General features: G+C 50.1%; 1 protein-coding gene across 1 annotated transcript in view; it reads left to right on the top strand.

Moving 5' to 3' along the window:
- Positions 1–20414, top strand: part of rdgC (retinal degeneration C) — a 98255-nt gene that overhangs the window by 7090 nt on the left and 70751 nt on the right. Inside the window, exons 4-5 of the mRNA XM_070084369.1 lie at positions 3176–3337; positions 18869–19035. Coding sequence (XP_069940470.1) covers positions 3176–3337; positions 18869–19035 — 329 coding nt within the window. The remainder of the gene's footprint in view (positions 1–3175; positions 3338–18868; positions 19036–20414) is intronic.

Raw genomic sequence — 20414 nt, 5'->3', positions numbered from 1 at the left:
GGTATACCTCTCCAGGTATACCTCTCCAGGTATACCTCTCCAGGTATAACTCTCCAGGGAGCTGCTAAACTTCTGGTGTATCTAGTGTTCAAGATATTTGTTTCTCATGAACATAAATTTCCTATTTAGTTAAGATAAAAAGTTATTTTGTTAGTTACTTTGTTGAATGAGTTTAAATGTTCACTGGTGCAAGAAAAACCAGAGGTTGTGACTTACCAGAGTGAATTAAGGTCCTCAGGAGCTGATAATTTACCGTATAATAGTTTAGGTTTGGTTGTCTCACACCTAAATGGATAATCCGTTAAGGTTATCCCAGTCACAAGAATTATGTTCTTGAGAATATTTCTAAATCTAACCTCATGGGTTATACATTATAATAAGTGGGTTGAGACAGTGAGCTTTTTTATTATCAGTTGAATGACTGAAGAAATGGACAGAGAAGTGAGTGTGTTTTCTGTAAACTGGAAATTCGAAATGATCGTAGATTTTGGTGACACATTTCTAGGTAAAGTAGTTGACTGTTTATGTGCCGTTCAGCCTTCAACTGTACAGAGTGAAAAAGTTGCTTCAGTTATTGAAAGAACATGTTGAAATTGATAATATTGTCGTACAAGATGGCGAAGACATCAGCATCTCTCTACCAGATGAAGTCTGGTAGTATGATGCTGAGGAAGAATGGTAGTTTGATGCTGGGAAGGATGGCAGTTTGATGCTGGGAAGGGTGGCAGTTTGATGCTAGGAAGGATGGCAGTTTGATGCTAGGAAGGATGGCAGTTTGATGCTGGGAAGGATGGCAGTTTGATGCTAGGAAGGATGGCAGTTTGATGCTGGGAAGGATGGCAGTTTGATGCTGGGAAGGGTGGCAGTTTGATGCTGGGAAGGATGGCAGTTTGATGCTGGGAAGGGTGGCAGTTTGATGCTGGGAAGGATGGCAGTTTGATGCTGGGAAGGATGGCAGTTTGATGCTAGGAAGGATGGCAGTTTGATGCTGGGAAGGATGGCAGTTTGATGCTGGGAAGGATGGCAGTTTGATGCTGGGAAGGGTGGCAGTTTGATGCTAGGAAGGATGGCAGTTTGATGCTGGGAAGGATGGCAGTTTGATGCTAGGAAGGATGGCAGTTTGATGCTGGGAAGGATGGCAGTTTGATGCTGGGAAGGATGGCAGTTTGATGCTGGGAAGGATGGCAGTTTGATGCTGGGAAGGGTGGCAGTTTGATGCTAGGAAGGATGGCAGTTTGATGCTAGGAAGGATGGCAGTTTGATGATGGGAAGGATGGCAGTTTGATGCCGAGAAGGATGGCAGTTTGATGCTAGGAAGGATGGCAGTTTGATGCTGGGAAAGATGGCAGTTTGATGCTGAGAAGGATGGCAGTTTGATGCTAGGAAGGATGGCAGTTTGATGCTGAGAAGGATGGCAGTTTGATGCTAGGAAGGATGGCAGTTTGATGCTGGGAAGGATGGCAGTTTGATGCTGAGAAGGATGGCAGTTTGATGCTAGGAAGGATGGCAGTTTGATGCTGGGAAGGATGGCAGTTTGATGCTGAGAAGGATGGCAGTTTGATGCTAGGAAGGATGGCAGTTTGATGCTGAGAAGGATGGCAGTTTGATGCTGAGAAGGATGGCAGTTTGATGCTGAGAAGGATGGCAGTTTGATGCTGAGAAGGATGGCAGTTTGATGCTAAGAAAGATGATAGTCTGATACTTGGCAGGATGACAGTTTGATGCTACGAAGGATGACAGTTATATTCCATCAATATATTAAAGAGTACACGAGGGAGTCGACTTCCTATTCTTTAGCCGAATTTCTTCTTGAATAATTCATTGCTGAATGAGAACAAAAAAAAAAAAAGTATTAGTTGCCACAAATTTTGGGAGGACTATGATTTTCTGTTGGAAATTACGAACTCATTTTGGTATGGAAGTAACTTGGTTGGGAGAAATTCAGACCGGCGTCAGCGGGTTCTGTGGTGACTAGAGAAGCTGTTATGACTCACTGTTGTTGCAGTGTGTTGATTTCCCTCTCTAAAGATTTTGGTGATTGACATTGTGAAGATTAACATAAGTCTGTATGTAAGCTTGACTGATTAAAGTTTGGAAAAAAAAAAAACACTTGAGTTGGTATTTTAGGTATTTTGGTTTGGTACAAAACAATCTTTTCTTTTTTCTCCCTACGAGAGTTTCTTGGAGATAGGAAAGGTATTTTCAGAACTGCTGGATAATAGATATTGTCCGAACAGTTTCTGAAATACTTGTTCTTTGAAGCATCTTGCTGTCAATTCCCTTTGAGTGGTCGAAATATACTAACCAACTTTATTTTTCCCTGTTTGTCACAATGAGGGTTACTAGCACACAGTATGGTGAGTAAAAGTATACAAAGCAGGTCAAAGTAATCTGTGAGACGGGACCATGAGCTGAATCTCGACCTCCCGGCACACAACTGGATGACAAATCGGTAAGTACACACACACACACACACACACACACACACAGGACCAGGAACCAGGAGCCAGGAGCTAGGGCCAGGAGCTGAGTCTCGACCCCTGCAACCACAATTAGGTGAGTACACACACACACACACACACACACACACACACACACACACATACCGTGTACGTCAGGCCCATACTGGAGTATGCAGCACCTGTTTGGAACCCGCACTTGATAAAGCACGTCAAGAAAGTAGAGAAAGTGCAAAGGTTTGCGACAAGGTTAGTTCCAGAGCTAAGGGGAATGTCTTATGAAGAAAGGCTAAGGGAAATCGGCCTGACAACACTAGAGAACAGGAGGGTTAGGGGAGACATGATAATGACATATAAAATACTGCGCAGAATAGACAAGGTGGACAAAGACAGGATGTTCCAGGGAGGGGACACAGAAACAAGAGGTCACAATTGGAAGTTGAAGACACAGATTAGTCAGAGAGATATTCGGAAGTATTTCTTCAGTCATAGAGTTGTCAGGCAGTGGAATTGCCTAGAAAGTGACGTAGTGGAGGCAGGAGCCATACATAGTTTTAAGACGAGGTTTGATAAAGCTCATGGAGCGGGGAGAGAGAGGGCCCAGTAGCAACCGGTGAAGAGGGGGGGCCAGGAGCTAAGACTCGACCCCTGAAATCACAAATAGGTGAGTAAACACACACTACGAACATAACCACTATCGTGTACCATCACTACAGGCGCTACATGCCCGCTACGTGTATGTGCTACTGCGGGAGGCGGTGCGGGTGCTGCGTCAGCGCCCTACGGTCATGCACGCCTCTACAGCGATCTCCGGTCAGATGACGGTGGTGGGTGACATCCACGGCAAGCTTAATGACCTTCTTACCATCCTCTACAAGGTCAGTACTTTGTTCTAGAAGATTAAGATATCATTGATTAATGTTATTCATTTATAAATACTAGATGTAGAGGCCAGGTATTGATGTTGAACCCGACATCGTGAAACAAGTCTGGGTTATGGAATCCGACACTTTGAATTAAAGTTGAAATTTGAAGATCCGTCTTCACCTAACATCGTGTGACGATGTACAAATAACCCACACATAGGAAAATGAAACTTATGACGAAGTAAATGATCTAAGCCGAACCCAAAGGTTGTCATTAGTCTCAATCTTGTTTGAGCGGGTTATTGGTGAATTGTTGCTGTCACATTATTGTGCCTTTCTATTCTTCATGATGTGACGACCTGGAAGCTGACGATATATAGTCTTTGTCGACTTCAGGGACGAGTCAAAGATTCTGGAACAACGTTGTATATTCAATGCACCACGCAGAAACAAGCGGGTACATTCAGAGAAAGATCGCAGTCAGCAGGACTCGATACTGCTACTGAGACGGACAAGATTGTGGCTGAATGGATGAGAGCGCTACCTGGGAATCTTGTTCGTCACAGTAGTAGTATCGAGTCCTGCTGACTATGATCTTTCTCTTTAGGCGCTTCGTCATTCATTGACTTTATTAATACAAATTTAAGGATATATATTGTAAGAAGTTCTACTGTCTTTCCGTTATGTCCTTGAATTTGCACTGGTAAAGCCACTGGATGGCGAAACATCTATAATAAAGATAACCATATGTTGCATATGTGTCTAATTCTTCATTCTGGAACAATACAAAATTGAGTTGGGAGATCAGAAAATCGAACATGATAGAGGCGAGGCTCGTAAACAAGAGGAATGCCACAACAAATAATAAAAAAAGAGGAAACCAGGGAAGATGAGTCTAGTTCCCGGGAATTTTCTTTCAGTATTTTTCGACACGTATTTAATCCTTATATATGTGTGTCCATATATTTATTGTCTCTGCCTCTGTATATTTACATTAAATACGTCCTTTTTGTATTAAATATTTTGATAATTTAGTGTATTAATTAAAATTTCCCTCTGGATTGAACCGTTGTGGATTTTCTTTTATACCCTAATGTGAAAAAACGTCGAGAAATGGACAGAGTGGATGTCACTGCTGTTCATACGTCGCTGTTGTTACCCAAAGAACAAGTGTTTCAATCCCTTTTTTCTTCCTATGTCACATGCTGTTTATTTATACCATTTAATATCTTTTTTTTTTTTTTTTTTACTATTCTCTAGAGGTGTACTCCCAGGCCTACCTTCAATGTTAAAAAAAAAAAAAAAGAAACAGAGTTGGAGGCAGTATTTAACTACCATTAAACTTAAATTGTTCTATTGACTCGATGCATTTTTTTTATTCCACCATACTGGCGGAGGTATGCTGGGTAACTCACATTAACTATTTTTTTACCTTATTTTGCCCATCATTATTGAACCTTCAGTTGAAATCTGCTACACTAGGAAGCGCCAGTGTTTTTCACTTCTTATCAACAGAATCCCTTATAGTCTGGTCAAATTAGCCTGAAAAACAGGAAATAGCATAAATGATTTATAAAAAGATCAAATTTTCCACATATACTCCTGAAGGCTGTAGAAATAAAGATCAAAAGAGTTCCCTGTTTCCGCCTGCAGGTTATTACAAGAACTAGATCTTATAAGAACTGGATATTAGAAGAACTAGATATTAGAAAACTGGATATTAGAAGAACTGGATCTTATAAGAACTGGATATTAGAAGAACTGGATCTTATAAGAACTGTATATTAGAACTACTTATAACACTACTGATGCTCTCAATTTTTGAAGAAATAGCTGCGCAATCCTCGAAATGTAATTTGGATAAAGATTCTTTCAATACTTCGTTCATATTGCAGATTTAAATACAAATACCTTAACTGGAAAATGAACATTTTACCCAATAGGTGGAATAAAATGCATAACGGCACCAAAGAATGTGAGGAATCAGGGAAAATTCAGATTCAACACTGTTCCATCTTCCAATGAGATTGTTGGCACTGGAGAAGAGAAAGTATAAACTTTCGAGGAAAGCGAAAGGATAACTTAGATGATTTAAAACTACAGATTATATGCAAAGATGAAGCTTGTAGATATCACTGATCAACAATTTCTGAAAAGTTGTATGCTTTTTAAATTCTTAATTCTTATGTATTTTCATGTCCTGAATTCCAATATTACGTTGAAAAATGTTTATTGGTTATAGGTTTAAAGATACGAGACATGAAATATTTGATTATTTTATTATAGCGTACAATATGTGTCAGTATGTTTTAAACTAGTCTAAATGTGAGTCCAAAATGTTGATTTTAAGTGACATGTTGCATCCCATGTTCTTGTAAGCCTTGATGAGGTTTTCGATTATTTGTTCATTGTTGCCTTCCCTTCTGTTTCCGAGAAATCTCTTCGCCGCTAACTTGAATGCTTCCCGAGCAGCTTTCTCCTCCCCATGAAGGTCTGATTCAAAGTCACCATCTTTAAGAAGCTCTGGAATTTGAGGACCATTGAAGACTCCCTCTCTTATCTTAGCGTCGCTCAGTGAGGGGAATTTTGATGTTAAATACTTGAAACATTTTCATCTCAGGCTCCAATGATTGACGAGGTGGCCTCACTTGCATATCAGTAACTCACATGTCTCACGTGCACATCAGTAGCTTGCTCAGTGAATATTTATTATAAGTTTAAAAAGTGCTTGGCTCAGAAAATCACCTACCTTTCACCTCAAAATATAAACTTGCACATCACAGCCACCTTCTTGGAATCTGTTGTGACACGTAGGTGTATATCGAAAAGTAGAACTAACAAACAATTTTAACCATGATATTCATTATCAGTGACCTAAAATTAGTTGGAAATTGTTACTCTGGCCTCGGAAGCATTTTGGCTGTGGATCAGTGATATGCAACAATATCCACAACACTTTTGTGGACGTATGAAAGTTTTTTGCAAACTCCATCATCACCATCGTGGCAAGGTTTTATGGAAGCCATAACAGGCATTCTAATATGACCAAACCTGCCACCAACAGAGTACGATTAAAATTTAATTGCATTGAAATCTGGTGAAAACAAACAAAAGACTAACCAAATGACGTGCTATGTCACATGTAACAACCACTGTGAAGGATACAAGTGTCTTCATGCCAAGACATTCAAGAAAGCGAACTTTCAAATTTGGGGTTGGCAGGATTTAATCTTTTAATGTCATATTTGGGATCAGTTGGCTATATTATCATGGAATTTCAGAACTATGGTCAATGCTACTTTCTTCCTCATCTGAACCTTAAATGGTTTCATGGAACGTCCATGCACCAGCTGTCCGAGTACAGCTGTCAACATACTGTACTTTGGGAAAATTATTCTTTTATAACACTGCTGTTGACCCTGATAAATAACATGCATAACAAATTTTCATGAGTTTTAATGATTTTCTACCAAAATTCAACTCAGCGGACGACAATGATGTTATTAAAAAGTTCCTTATGAAGTTTACAAATCACATGACATCTTTAAGGTAGAATGGAAAGACAGCTTAATTATGGCTGAAATATTTTGATCTTGTGCAGAGAGAAAGTATGGGAAACTAGACACTTCATCAGGACTGCACACAAACTATTTTACTTACTGTTTTGTGTGAGGAGACAATCTGTAAGCTAAATCCCGCCAACTCTTCCTCCAAGATACGGATTCTCTTCATTTAAAAATGACAGACAATGAGTTTCGCAAATTTACATCAGAAAGATGCTTCACAATTCAACGTTCACACAAGTGATGTATTAGCTGACATGACACTCAAACAGACTTTGATGAAGACTATGAAGAGTATCAGAGGCATCACTCACGGAAGTGTTTACAAGTAGCTGACCAAGTATGCTGTTCCAACCAGCAGCAACTTTCAACATATTCAGCTGGGAGAGTCGAGGATATCAGTGGACAAGAAAGGTGTTCAGAACTTTGTTATATGTCTTTAAAATCACTGCCTATTCATGAAGTGGTGTGATTGTTGCTAAGCTACAGCTGTTGCCAAGATGTTGAAAGATAAAAGAGCATTTGGCTGCAAAAGAGTTAAGAGAGGGAGGCAGAAATAATTTTTTTTTCTAATTATCCAATTTCAATGAAATTTTTGGCTGTGATTTAAAAAGCTTTTGGAACTTGCACACTGTAGTTATTATGAAGATTGCATTAAAATATAATGAGAACAAAAATAATTATTGGTCTTTTTATGGGGTATCACTTTGATACTCCCAGAGCAAAACTTGGTTGATAGACAATGTTCAAGTAGACCTTACATGAAAGATTAAGGGGAAAATAATAATTATATCAACGGCTTATCACCAAAAGTATCAATATCTTGTCTTTTAAAATATGTTCAATTTTTTTTTATTTTTAATGATTTTGGGGGGAAAATCAATTAAACAAAAAGGATAAAGGCTATTGTAAATCCCAGTTATGAGGGTGTAAAACAACGATAGCTCAATAATGTGTTCAAAAATCATGACATTCTGTCAACAAATAGATGTGTTAGGCCTAGAGAAAGGAGAATAACTGATTCTGAGAAAAATAGAAATATTATTTTCGATGAACCTTGACGGTCTTATCCGGCCACAACTCAGGGAAGCAGCAGAAGCCTCTCAACTCTGTACTGCCAGGCCGTCCCTGTGGCTCACACCCAGGCCGTCCATGTGGCTCACACCCAGGCCGTCCCTGTGGCTCACACCCAGGCCGTCCCTGTGGCTCACACCCAGGCCGTCCCTGTGGCTCACACCCAGGCCGTCCCTGTGGCTCACACACAGGCCGTCCCTGTGGCTCACACCCAGGGTGTCCCTCTGGCTCACACCCAGCTCATCTCTGTGGCTCACACCCAGGGTGTCCCTGCGGCTCACACCAAGGCCGTCCCTGTGGCTCACAACCAGGGCTTCCCTGTGGCTCACACCCAGGGCGTCCGTGTGGCTCACACCCAGGCCGTTCCTGTGGCTCACACCCAGGCCGTCCATGTGGCTCACACACAGGCCGTCCCTGTGGCTCACACCCAGGACATCCCTGTGGCTCACACTCAGGCCGTCCCTGTGGCTCACACCCAGGCCGTCCATGTGGCTCACACCCAGGCCGTTCCTGTGGCTCACACCCAGGCTGTCCCTGTGGCTCACTCTCAGGACGTCCCTGTGGCTCACACCCAGGCCATCCCTGTGGTTCACACTCAGGCCGTCCCTGTGGCTCACACGCAGGCCGTCCATGTGGCTCACACCCAGGCCGTCCCTGTGGTTCACACCCAGGGCGTCCCTGTGGCTAACGCCCAGGGCGTCCCTGTGGCTCACACCCAGGCCGTCCCTGTCGCTCACACCCAGGCCGTCCCTGTGGCTCACACCCAGGCCGTCACTGTGGCTCACACCCAGGACATCCCTGTGTCTCACACTCACGGCGTCCCTGTGGCTCACACCCAGGGCCTTCCTGTGGCTAACACCCAGGCCGTCCCTCTGGCTCATGCCCAGGGTGTCCCTGTGGCTCGCACTCAGGGCCTCCCTGATGCTCACACCCAGGCCGTCCCTGTGGCTCACACCCAGGCCGTCCCTGTGGCTCACACCCAGGGCGTCCCTGTCGCTCATACCCAGGACATTCCTGTGGCTCACACCCAGGACATCCCTGTGGCTCACACCCAGGACATCCCTGTGGCTCACACCCACGGCGTCCCTGTGGCTCACACCCAGAGCGTCCCTGTGGCTCACACCCAGGCCGTCCCTGTGGCTCACACCAAGGGCGTCCCTGTGGCTCACACCAAGGGCGTCCCTGCGGCTCACACCCAGGGCCTCCCTATGGCTCACACTCATGGCGTCCCTGTGGCTCACACCCAGGGCGTCCCTGTGGCTCACATTCAGGACATCCCTGTGGCTCACACCCAGGGCGTCCCTGTGGCTCACACCCAGGGCGTCCCTGTGGCTAACGCCCAGGGCGTCCCTGTGGCTCACATCAAGGCCGTCCCTGTGGCTCACACCAAGGGCGTCCCTGCGGCTCACACCCAGGGCGTCCCTATGGCTCACACCCACGGGGTCCCTGTGGCTCATATCCAGGGGGTCCCTGTGGCTCACACCCAGGGCGTCCCTGTGGCCCACACCCAGGCCGTCCCTGTGGCTCACACCCAGGACATCCCTGTGGTTCACACCCAGAGCGTCCCTGTGGCTCACACCCAGGGCGTCCCTGTGGCTCACACCCAGGGCGTCCCTGTGGCTCACACCAAGGGCGTCCCTGCGGCTCACACCCAGGGCCTCCCAATGGCTCACACCCAGGGCGTCCCTATGGCTCACACCCAGGGCGTCCCTGTGGCTCACACCCAGGCCGTCCCTGTGGCTCACACTCAGGGCCTCCCTATGGCTCACACCCAGGCAGGCCCTGTGGCTCACACGCAGGACGTCCCTGTGGCTCACTCCCAGGCCGTCCCTGTGGCTCATACCCAGGACATCCCTGTTTCTCACACCAAGGGCGTCCCTGCGGCTCACACCCATGGCCTCCCTATGGCTCACACTCACGGCGTCCCTGTGGCTCACACCCAGGGCGTCCCTGTGGCTCACATCCAGGACTTCCCTGTGGCTCACACCCAGGGCGTCCCTGTGGCTCACACCCAGGGCGTCCCTGTGGCTCACACCCAGGCCGTCCCTGTGGCTCACACCCAGGGCGTAGCTGTGGCTCACACCCAGGGCATCCCTGTGGCTCACACCCTGGGCGTCTCTGTGGTTCACACCCAGGGCGTTCCTGTGGCTCACACCCATGTCGTACCTGTGGCTCACACCCAGGGCGTCCCTGTGGCTCACACCCAGGGCGTCCCTGTGGCTCACATCCCCCAAGGGCGTCCCTGTGGCTCACACCCAGGGCGTCCCTGTGGCTCACACGCAGGGCGTCCAACGTGGCTCACAGGGCCTCCCTATGGACGTCCCTATGGCTCAAACCCAGGGCGTCCATGTGGCTCACACCCAGGCCGTCCCTGTGGCTCACACTCAGGGCCTCCCTATGGCTCACACCCAGGCAGGCCCTGTGGCTCACACGCAGGACGTCCCTGTGGCTCACACCCAGGACGTCCCTCTGGCTCCTACCCAGGGCCTCCCTGTAGCTCCCACCCAGGGCCTCCCGGTAGCTCACACCCAGGCCGTCCCTGAGGCTCACACCCAGGGCGTCCCTGTGGCTCACGCCCAGGCCGTCCCTGTGGCTCACACCCAGGACGTCCCTGTGGCTCACACCCACGGCGTACCTGTGCCTCACACCCACGGCGTCCCTACGGCTCACACCCAGGGCCTTCCTGTGGCTCACACCCAGACCATCCCTGTGGCTCACACCCAAGGCATCCCTGTGGCTCACACCCAGGGCCTCCGTGTGGCTCACACCCAGGCCGTCCCTGTGGCTCACACCCAGGGCTTCCCTGTGGCTCACACCCAGGCCGTCCCTGTGGCTCACACCAAGGGCGTCCCTGTGGCTCACACCCAGGGCGTACCTGTGGCTCACACCCAGGACGTCCCTGTGGCTCACATCCAGGGCCTCCCTGTGGCTCACACCCAGGCCGTCCCTGTGGCTCACGCCAAGGGTGCCCCTGTGGCTCACACTCAGGGCCTCCCTGTGGCTCACATCCAGGACGTCCCTGTGGCTCACACCCAGGGCGTCCCTGTGGCTCACACCGTGGACGTCCCTCTGGCTCCCACCCAGGGCCCCCCTGTAGCTCCCACCCAGGGCCTCCCCGTAGCTCACACCCAGGCCGTCCCTGAGGCTCACACCCAGGGCGTCCCTGTGGCTCACGCCCAGGCCGTCCCTGTGGCTCACACCCAGGACGTCCCTGTGGCTCACACCCACGGCGTACCTGTGGCTCACACCCACGGCGTCCCTACGGCTCACACCCAGGGCCTTCCTGTGGCCCACACCCAGACCATCCCTGTGGCTCACACCCAAGGCATCCCTGTGGCTCACACCCAGGGCCTCCCTGTGGCTCACACCCAGGCCGTCCCTGTGGCTCACACCCAGGGCTTCCCTGTGGCTCACACCCAGGCCGTCCCTGTGGCTCACACCCTGGGCGTCCCTGTGGCTCACACCCAGGGCGTACCTGTGGCTCACATCCAGAGCCTCCCTGTGGCTCACACCCAGGCTGTCCCTGTGGCTCACGCCAAGGGTGCCCCTGTGGCTCACGCCACGGGTGCCACTGTGGCTCACACTAAGGGCCTCCCTGAGGCTCACATCCAGGACGTCCCTGTGGCTCACACCCAGGGCGTCCCTGTGGCTCACACCCAGGGCGTCCCTGTGGCTCACACTCAAGGCGTCCATGTGGCTCACAACCAGGGCGTCCCTGTGGCTCACACCCAGGGCGTCCCTGTGGCTCACACCCAGGGCGTCCCTGTGGCTCACACCCAAGGCGTCCATGTGGCTCACACCCATGACGTCCCTGTGGCTCACACCCATGACGTCCCTGTGGCTCACACCCAGGGCGTCCCTGTGGCTCACACCCAGGGCATCTCTGTGGCTCACACCCAGGGCGTCCATGTGGCTCACACCCATGACGCCCCTGTGGCTCACACCCAGGGCGTCCCTATGGCTCACACCCAGGGGGTCCCTGTGGCTCACACCCTGGGCGTCTCTGTGGTTCACACCCAGGGCTTTCCTGTGGCTCACACCCATGTCGTACCTGTGGCTCACACCCAGAGCGTCCCTGTGGCTCTCCCCCAGGGCGTCCCTGTGGTTCACACCCAAGGCGTCCCTGTGGCTCACACCCAGGGCATCTCTGTGGCTCACACCTAGGGCGTCCCTGTGGCTCACATCCAGAGCGTCCCTGTGGCTCACACCCAGGGCATCCCTGTGGCTCACGCCCAGGGCATCCCTGTGGCTCACACCCAGGGCATCCCTGTGGCTCACACCCAGGGCGTCCCTGTGGCTCATACCCAGGGCATCGCTGTGGCTCACACCCAGGGCATCCTTGTCGCTTACACCCAGGGCATCCCTGTGACTCACACGCAGGGCATCCCTGTGACTCACACCCAGGGCATCTCTGTGGCTCACACCCAGAGCGTCCCTGTGGCTCACACCCAGGGCATCCCTGTGGCTCACACCCAGGGTATCCCTGTGGCTCACATCCAGGGCTTCCCTGTGGCTCACACCCAGGTCATCCCTGTGGCTCACACCCAGGGCATCCCTGTGTCTCACGCCCAGGGCATCCCTGTGGCTCACACACAGGGCATCCCTGTGGCTCACACCCAGGGCGTCCCTGTGGCTCACACCCTGGGCGTCTCTGTGGTTCACACCCAGGGCGTTCCTGTGGCTCACACCCATGTCGTACCTGTGGCTCACACCCAGAGCGTCCCTGTGGCTCACACCCAGGGCGTCCCTGTGGTTCACACCCAAGGCGTCCCTGTGGCTCACACCCAGGGCATCCCTGTGGCTCACACCCAGGCCGTCCACGTGGCTCACACCTATGACGTCCCTGTGGCTCACACCCAGGGCGTCCCTGTGGCTCACACCCAGGGCGTCCCTGTGGCTCACACCCAGGGCATCCCTGTGGCTCACACCCAGGGCGTCCCTGTGGCTCACACCCAGGGCGTCCCTGTGGCTCACACCCAGGCCGTCCCTGTGGCTCACACCCAGGCCGTCCCAGTGGCTCACACCCAGGACATCCATGTGGCTCACACCAACGGCGTCCCTGTGGCTCACACCCAGGGCGTTCCTGTGGCTCACACCCATGACGTCCCTGTGGCTCACACCCAGGGCGTCCCTATGGCTAACACCCAGAGCGTCCATGTGGCTCACACCCATGACGTCCCTGTGGCTCACACCCAGGCCGTCCCTGTGGCTCACACCCAGGGCGTCCCTGTGGCTCACACCCAGGGCGTCCCTGTGGCTCACACCCAGGGCGTCCCTGTGGCTCACACCCATGACGTCCCTGTGGCTCACACCCAGGGCGTCCCTGTGGCTCACACCCAGGCCGTCCCTGTGGCTCACACCCAGGGCGTCCCTGTGGCTCACACCCAGGGCGTCCCTGTGGCTCACACCCAGGGCATCCCTGTGGCTCACACCCAGGGCGTCCCTGTGGCTCACACCCAGGGCATCCCTGTGGCTCACACCCAGGGCATCCCTGTGGCTCACGCCCAGGGCATCCCTGTGGCTCACGCCCAGGGCATCCCTGTGGCTCACACCCAGGGCATCCCTGTGGCTCACACCCAGGGCGTCCCTGTGGCTCATATCCAGGGCATCGCTGTGGCTCACACCCAGGGCATCCTTGTCACTTACACCCAGGGCATCCCTGTGGCTCACACGCAGGTCATCCCTGTGACTCACACCCAGAGCATCTCTGTGGCTCACACCCAGGGCGTCCCTGTGGCTCACTCCCAGGGCATCCCTGTGGCTCACACCCAGGGAATCCCTGTGGCTCACGCCCAGGGCATCTCTGTGGCTCACGCCCAGGGCATCCCTGTGACTCACACCCAGGGCATCCCTGTGGCTCACACCCAGGGCGTCCCTGTTGCTCATACCCAGGGCATCCCTGTGGATCACACCCAAGGCATCCCTGTGGCTCACACCCAGGGCATCCCTGTGGCTCACACCCAGGGCATCCCTGTGGCTAACACCCAGGGCGTCCCTGTTGCTCATACCCAGGGTATCGCTCTGGCTCATACCCAGGGTATCGCTCTGGCTCACACCCAGGGCATCCTTGTCGCTTACACCCATGGCATCCCTGTGGCTCACACGCACGGCATCCCTGTGACTCACACCCAGGGCATCTCTGTGGCTCACACCCAGGTCGTCCCTGTGGCTCACACCCAGGGCATCCCTGTGGCTCACACCCAGGGCATCCCTGTGGCTCACATCCCGGGCATCCCTGTGGCTCACACCCAGGGCATCCCTGTGGCTCACACCCAGGGCGTCCCTGTGGCTCACACCCAGGGCATCCTTGTCGCTTACACCCAGGGCATCCCTGTGACTCACACGCAGGGCATCCCTGTGGCTCACACCCAGGGCATCCCTGTGGCTCACACCCAGGGCATCCCTGTGGCTCACACCCAGGGCATCGCTGTGGCTCACACCCAGGGCATCCGTGTGGTTCACACCCAGGGCATCCCTGTGGCTCACACCCAGGGCATCCCTGTGGCTCACACCCAGGGCATCCCTGTGGCTCACACCCGGGGCGTCCCTTTGGCTCCATCCAGGGCATCCCTGTCGCTCACACCCAGGGCGTCCCTGTGGCTCACACCCAGGGCATCGCTGTGGCTCACACCCAGGGCATCCGTGTGGTTCACACCCAGGGCATCCCTGTGGCTCACACCCAGGGCATCCCTGTGGCTCACACCCAGGGCATCCCTGTGGCTCACACCCAGGGCATCCCTGTGGCTCACACCCAGGGCGTCCCTGTGGCTCACACCCAGGGCATCGCTGTGGCTCACACCCAGGGCATCCCTGTGGCTCACACCGAGAGCATTCCTGTGGCTCACACCCAGGGCATCCCTGTGGCTCACACCCAGGACATCCGTGTGGTTCACACCCAGGGCATCCCTGTGGCTCACACCCAGGGCATTCCTGTGGCTCACACCCAGGGCATTTCTGTGGCTCACACTCAGGGCATCCCTGTGGCTCACACCCAGGGCATCCCTGTGGCTCACACCCAGGGCATCCCTGTGGCTCACACCCAGGGCATCCCTGTGGCTCACACCCAGGGCATCCCTGTGGCTCACACCCAGGGCATCCCTGTGGCTCACACCCAGGGCATCCCTGTGGCTCACACTCAGGGCATCCCTGTGGCTTACACCTAGGGTATCCCTGTGGCTCACACCAGGGTATCCCTGTGGCTCACACCCAGGGCGTCCCTGTGGCTTACACCAGGGCGTCCTTGTGGCTCACATCCAGGGTATCCCTGTGGCTCACACTCAGGGCATCCCTGTGGCTCACACCCAGGGCGTCCCTGTGGCTCACACCCAGGGCGTCCCTGTGGCTCACACCCAGGGCGTCCCTGTGGCTCACACCCAGGGCGTCCCTGTGGCTCACACCCAGGGCGTCCCTGTGGCTCACACCCAGGGCGTCCCTGTGGCTCACATCCAGGACTTCCCTGTGGCTCACACCCAGGGCGTCCCTGTGGCTCACACCCAGGGCGTCCCTGTGGCTCACACCCAGGCCGTCCCTGTGGCTCACACCAAGGGCGTCCCTGCGGCTCACACCCAGGGCCTCCCTATGGCTCACGCCAAGGGTGCCCCTGTGGCTCCCACTCAGGGCCTCCCTGTGGCTCACATCCAGGACGTCCCTGTGGCTCACAACCAGGGCGTTCCTGTGGCTCACACCCAGGGCGTCCCTGTTGCTCACACCCAGGACGTCCCTGTGGCTCACACTCATGGCGTCCATGTGGCTCACACCCAGGGCGTCCCTGTGGCTCACACCCAGGGCGTCCCTGTGGCTCACACCCAGGGCGTCCCTGTGGCTCACACCCAGGGCGTCCCTGTGGCTCACACCCAGGGCGTCCCTGTGGCTCACACCCAGGGCGTCCCTGTGGCTCACACCCAGGGCGTCCCTGTGGCTCACACCCAGGGCGTCCCTGTGGCTCACACCCAGGGCGTCCCTGTGGCTCACACCCAGGGCGTCCCTGTGGCTCACACCCTGGACACTAGTATACTGTCGTCAGAAAAGATGCCATGCGTATTTAAAAAAAAAAAAATCTAGTAATTTTTGGAGTAAAAAAAAACAATATGACATCATGTCGTTTTGATGACAGCTACAACAAAAACTACATTTTTGGAAAAAACTAACTTACAAACATGGTATAAACAAGCAGATTGCATCAATATGTAACCAAATTTATACACTATCTTTCAGTAAGAAAGAAAAATTCATAATGTTTCGTTTTTTCCTGTATTTCTGCCTCTCACAAACACCAGTTTTAAAGTTGCAGCAAACATAATTTGAACGTTTCGTTCATGAGTCGGTATCTGTATAACTCTCAATATTTGATAAGAATGGTTTATTTCTACCGCCTTCACTGGTATATGTAGAAAATTTCATCTTATAAATTATTTCCGCTATTTAGTGGGGATGGGGGATGGGTTGAAGAGGGTTGGAATAGTTTTAAAAATGCAGTATTAGAATGTGAGGCAGAAGTTTGTGGTTATAGGAGGGTGGGAGCAGGAGGAAAGAGGAGTGATTGGTGGAATGATGAAGTAAAGGGTGTGATAAAAGAGAAAAAGGTACCTTATGAGAGGTTTTTACAACGCAGAAGTGTTATAAGAAGAGTAGAGTATATGGAGAGTAAAAGAAATGTGAAGAGAGAGGTGAGAGAGTGCAAAAGGAGAGCAGATGATAGAGTGGGAGAGGCACTGTCAAGTAATTTTAATGAAAATAAGAAAAAATTTGGAGTAAGTTAAACAAGCTAAGAAAGCCTAGGGAACCAATAGATTTGTCAGTTAAAAACAGAGTAGGGGAGTTAGTAGATGGGGAGATGGAGGTATTGGGTAGATGGCGGGAATATTTTGAGGAACTTTTAAATGTTGAGGAAGAAAGGAAGGCGGTAATTTCATCCACTGGCCAGGGAGGTATACCATCTTTTAGGAGTGATGAAGAGCAGGATGTGAGTGTGAGGGAGGTGCGTGAGGCATTATGTAGAATGAAAGGGGGTAAAGTAGCTGGAACTGATGGGATCGTGACAAATGTTAAAAGCAGGGGTTGATGTAGTGTTAGAGTGGTTGGTAATTTTGTTTAATAAATGTATGAAAGAGGGGATTGGCAGAGCGCATGTCTAGTTCCTTTATATAAGGGAAAGGGGGACAAAAGAGATTGTAAAAAGTTATAGAGGAATTAGTTTACTGAGTATACCAGGAAAAGTGTAAGGTAGGGTTATTATTGAAAGAATTAGAGGTAAGACAGAATGTAGGATTGCGGATGAGTGTTAACATTGGAACATATATGTGAACAGTATTTAGATAAAGGTAGAGAAGTTTTTATTGCATTTATGGATTTAGAAAAGGCATATGATAGAGTGGATAGAGGAGCAATGTGGCAGATGTTGCAAGTATATGGAATAGGTGGTAAGTTACTAAATGCTGTGAAAAGTTTTTATGAGGATAGTGAGGCTCAGGTTAGGGTGTGTAGAAGAGAGGGAGACTACTTCCCGTTAAAAGTAGGTCTTAGACAGGGATGTGTAATGTCACCATGGTTGTTTAATATATTTATAGATGGGGTTGTAAAGGAAGTAAATGCTAGGGTGTTGGGGAGTGGGGTGGAATTAAATTATGGGGAATCAAATACAAAATGGGGAGTGACACAGTTACTTTTTGCTGATGATTCTAAAGAAAAATTGCAAAGGTTAGTGGATTAGTTTGGGAGAGCGTGTAAAGGTAGAAAGTTGAAAGTGAACATAGAAAAGAGTAAGGTGATGAGGGTATCAAATGATTTAGATAAAGAAAAATTGGATATCAAATTGGAGAGGAGTAAGAAAGAAGTGAGTATGGAAGAAGTGAGATATTTGGGAGTTGAGGTGTCAGTGGATGGATTTATGAAGGATGATTTAATCATAAAATTGATGAAGAAAAAAAGGTGAGTGGTCCGTTGAGGTATATGTGGAGTCAAAAAACATTATCTATGGAGGCAAAGAAGGGAATGTATGAAAGTACAGTGGTACCAACGCTCTTATATGGGTGTGAAGCTTGGGTTGTAAATGCTGCAGCGAGGAGACGGTTGGAGGCAGTGGAGATGTCCTGTCTAAGGGCAATGTGTGGTGCAAATATTATGCAGAAAAATCGGAGTGTGGGAATTAGGAGAAGGTGTGGAGTTAATAAAAGTATTAGTCAGAGAGCTGAAGAGGGGCTGTTGAGGTGGTGTGGTCATTTAGAGAGAATGGATCAAAGTAGAATGACATGGAGAGCGTATAAATCTGTAGGGGAAGGAAGGCGAGGGGTAGGGGTCGTCCTCGAAAAGATTGGAGGGAGGGGATAAAGGAGGTTTTGTGGGCGATGGGCTTGGACTTCCAGCAAGCGTGTTTGAGGGTGTTAAATAGGAGTGAATGGAGACGAATGGTATTTGGGACCTGACAAGCTGTTGGAGTGTGAGCAGGGTAATATTTAGTGAGGGGTTCAAAGAAACCGGTTATTTTATATAGCCGGATTTGAGTCCTGGAAATGGGAAGTACAATGCCTGCACTTTGAAGAAGGGGTTTGGGATATTGGCAGCTTGGAGAGATATGTTGTGTATCTTTATACGTATATGTTTCTAAACTGTTGTGTTCTGAGCACCTCTGCAAAAACAGTGATTATGTGTGAATGAGGTGAAAGTATTGAAAGATGATGAAAGTATTTTCTTTTTGGGGGTTTTCTTTCTTTTTTGGGTCACCCTGCCTCGGTGGGAGACGGCCGACTTTCTTAAAAAAAATTCTACTGTGACTGGACTATTAAATGGCCATTCGCAAATGCCTCTCAGGTCTACTTTATCTTTCATTAGAAACACTAGACTTCTAATAATAATTCCCTTCCATAGGTAGCTGCCACCCAGAAACTGTCTGTATCACTGACCTTTACAGAACGGGCTGCCGTCTACTGACAACCCGTATGTGTTCAACGGTGACTTCGTGGACCGTGGCCGCAAGTCCATGGAGGTTATTCTTCTGCTGCTGGCACTGGTCGTTGTCTTCCCCGCCGAAGTCTTCCTCAACAGAGGCAACCATGAGGACCTGGTCATGAACGCTAGGTGGGTCAGGAATCCTTGGTTGGTCATAAACCCTTAGTGGCTCAGGAAACCTTGGTGGGTCAGAAAAACTTGATGGGTCAGAAAACCTTGGTGGGTCAGAAAAACTTGGTGGGTCAGAAAAACTTGATGGGTCAGAAAGCCTTGGTGGGTCAGAAAACCTTGGTGTATGAGAAAAACTTGGTGGGTCAGAAAGCCTTGGTGGGTCAGAAAACCTTGATGGGTCAGAAAAAACTTGATGGGTCAGAAAACCTTGATGGGTCAGAAAGCCTTGGTGGGTCAGAAAGCCTTGGTGGATCAGAAAACCTTGGTGGGTCAGAAAAACTTGATGGGCCAGAAAGCCTTTGTGGGTCAGGAAACCTTGGTGGGTCATGAACCCTTGGTGGGCCAGGAAACCTTGGTGAATCAGAGAACCTTCGTGGGTCATGCAGCAATGATAGCCATGAATGCAGAGGGACCAAGCAATAGCTGTAGCTTCTGGCTCAGTGACAGCTTACGTCTGCGTCAGAACTCTGCTAGCAAGTGTTATTGCAGTGTGACTCATTGTTTTTTGTGCTAACATTAATCATAAAGCAATGCTACTAGCTTCAGTTGTGAAAATGAATGTCTTTTTCAAAATCAAGTAACATTAAAGCATCATTGGAGGTTAATAAAGTCCTAAGTGTTTGAAATGTACTTTCATGACAGAAAATCTAACCATATAATAAATGTTCCTAAGAAAACTGAGTTAAAGGAGCATCAATAGGAGAAAAATTAAACCTGTGTTCAAGGCTAGTAAACCATCAACAGGTAATAATGCAACAGCTGTCTCAAGCCTCGACTACAACATTTACTTCACTCTCGGCAGTGTTAATTCCTCTGTGAGTGACTGACTCCAAATTTATATCCATCATAAGAAAATATTTTTTAATTTTTATCTATACCTTAGCTGAATATAATTAATTCAGGTATACAGAAGTAAGATTAGGGACAAGATAGGCCCACTTAAGAGTAACTCAGGTCAGATCACTGACAGTGATAAAGAAATGTATGAACTTTTCATTACCTACTTCCTCTCAGTTTTTACTCAGGAAGATACTAGCGAAATTCCAGAAATAAAATATGTAGAACAGGACGATAATGAACTATGCACGATTGCTGTAACTAGTGACATGGTCCTCAGACAAATAGAGAAATTAAAACCTAACAAATCCCTAGGCCCTGATGAACTGTTTGCAAGGGTGTTAAAGGAATGTAAAGAGGAATTTAGCATACCTTTGGCTAATATTTTCAATATATCACTACAAACTGGCATAGTGCCAGACAAGTGGAAAATGGAAAATGTAATACCTATTTACAAGGCAGGTGACAGGTCCTTAGCTTCGAACTATAAACCAATAAGC

Source organism: Cherax quadricarinatus, chromosome 12 (genome assembly GCF_038502225.1).
Source record: "Cherax quadricarinatus isolate ZL_2023a chromosome 12, ASM3850222v1, whole genome shotgun sequence".
Classification (NCBI taxonomy): Eukaryota; Metazoa; Arthropoda; class Malacostraca; order Decapoda; family Parastacidae; genus Cherax; species Cherax quadricarinatus.
Note: the sequence above shows the minus strand (reverse complement) of the source record. Positions and strands in the feature narration are given on the sequence as shown.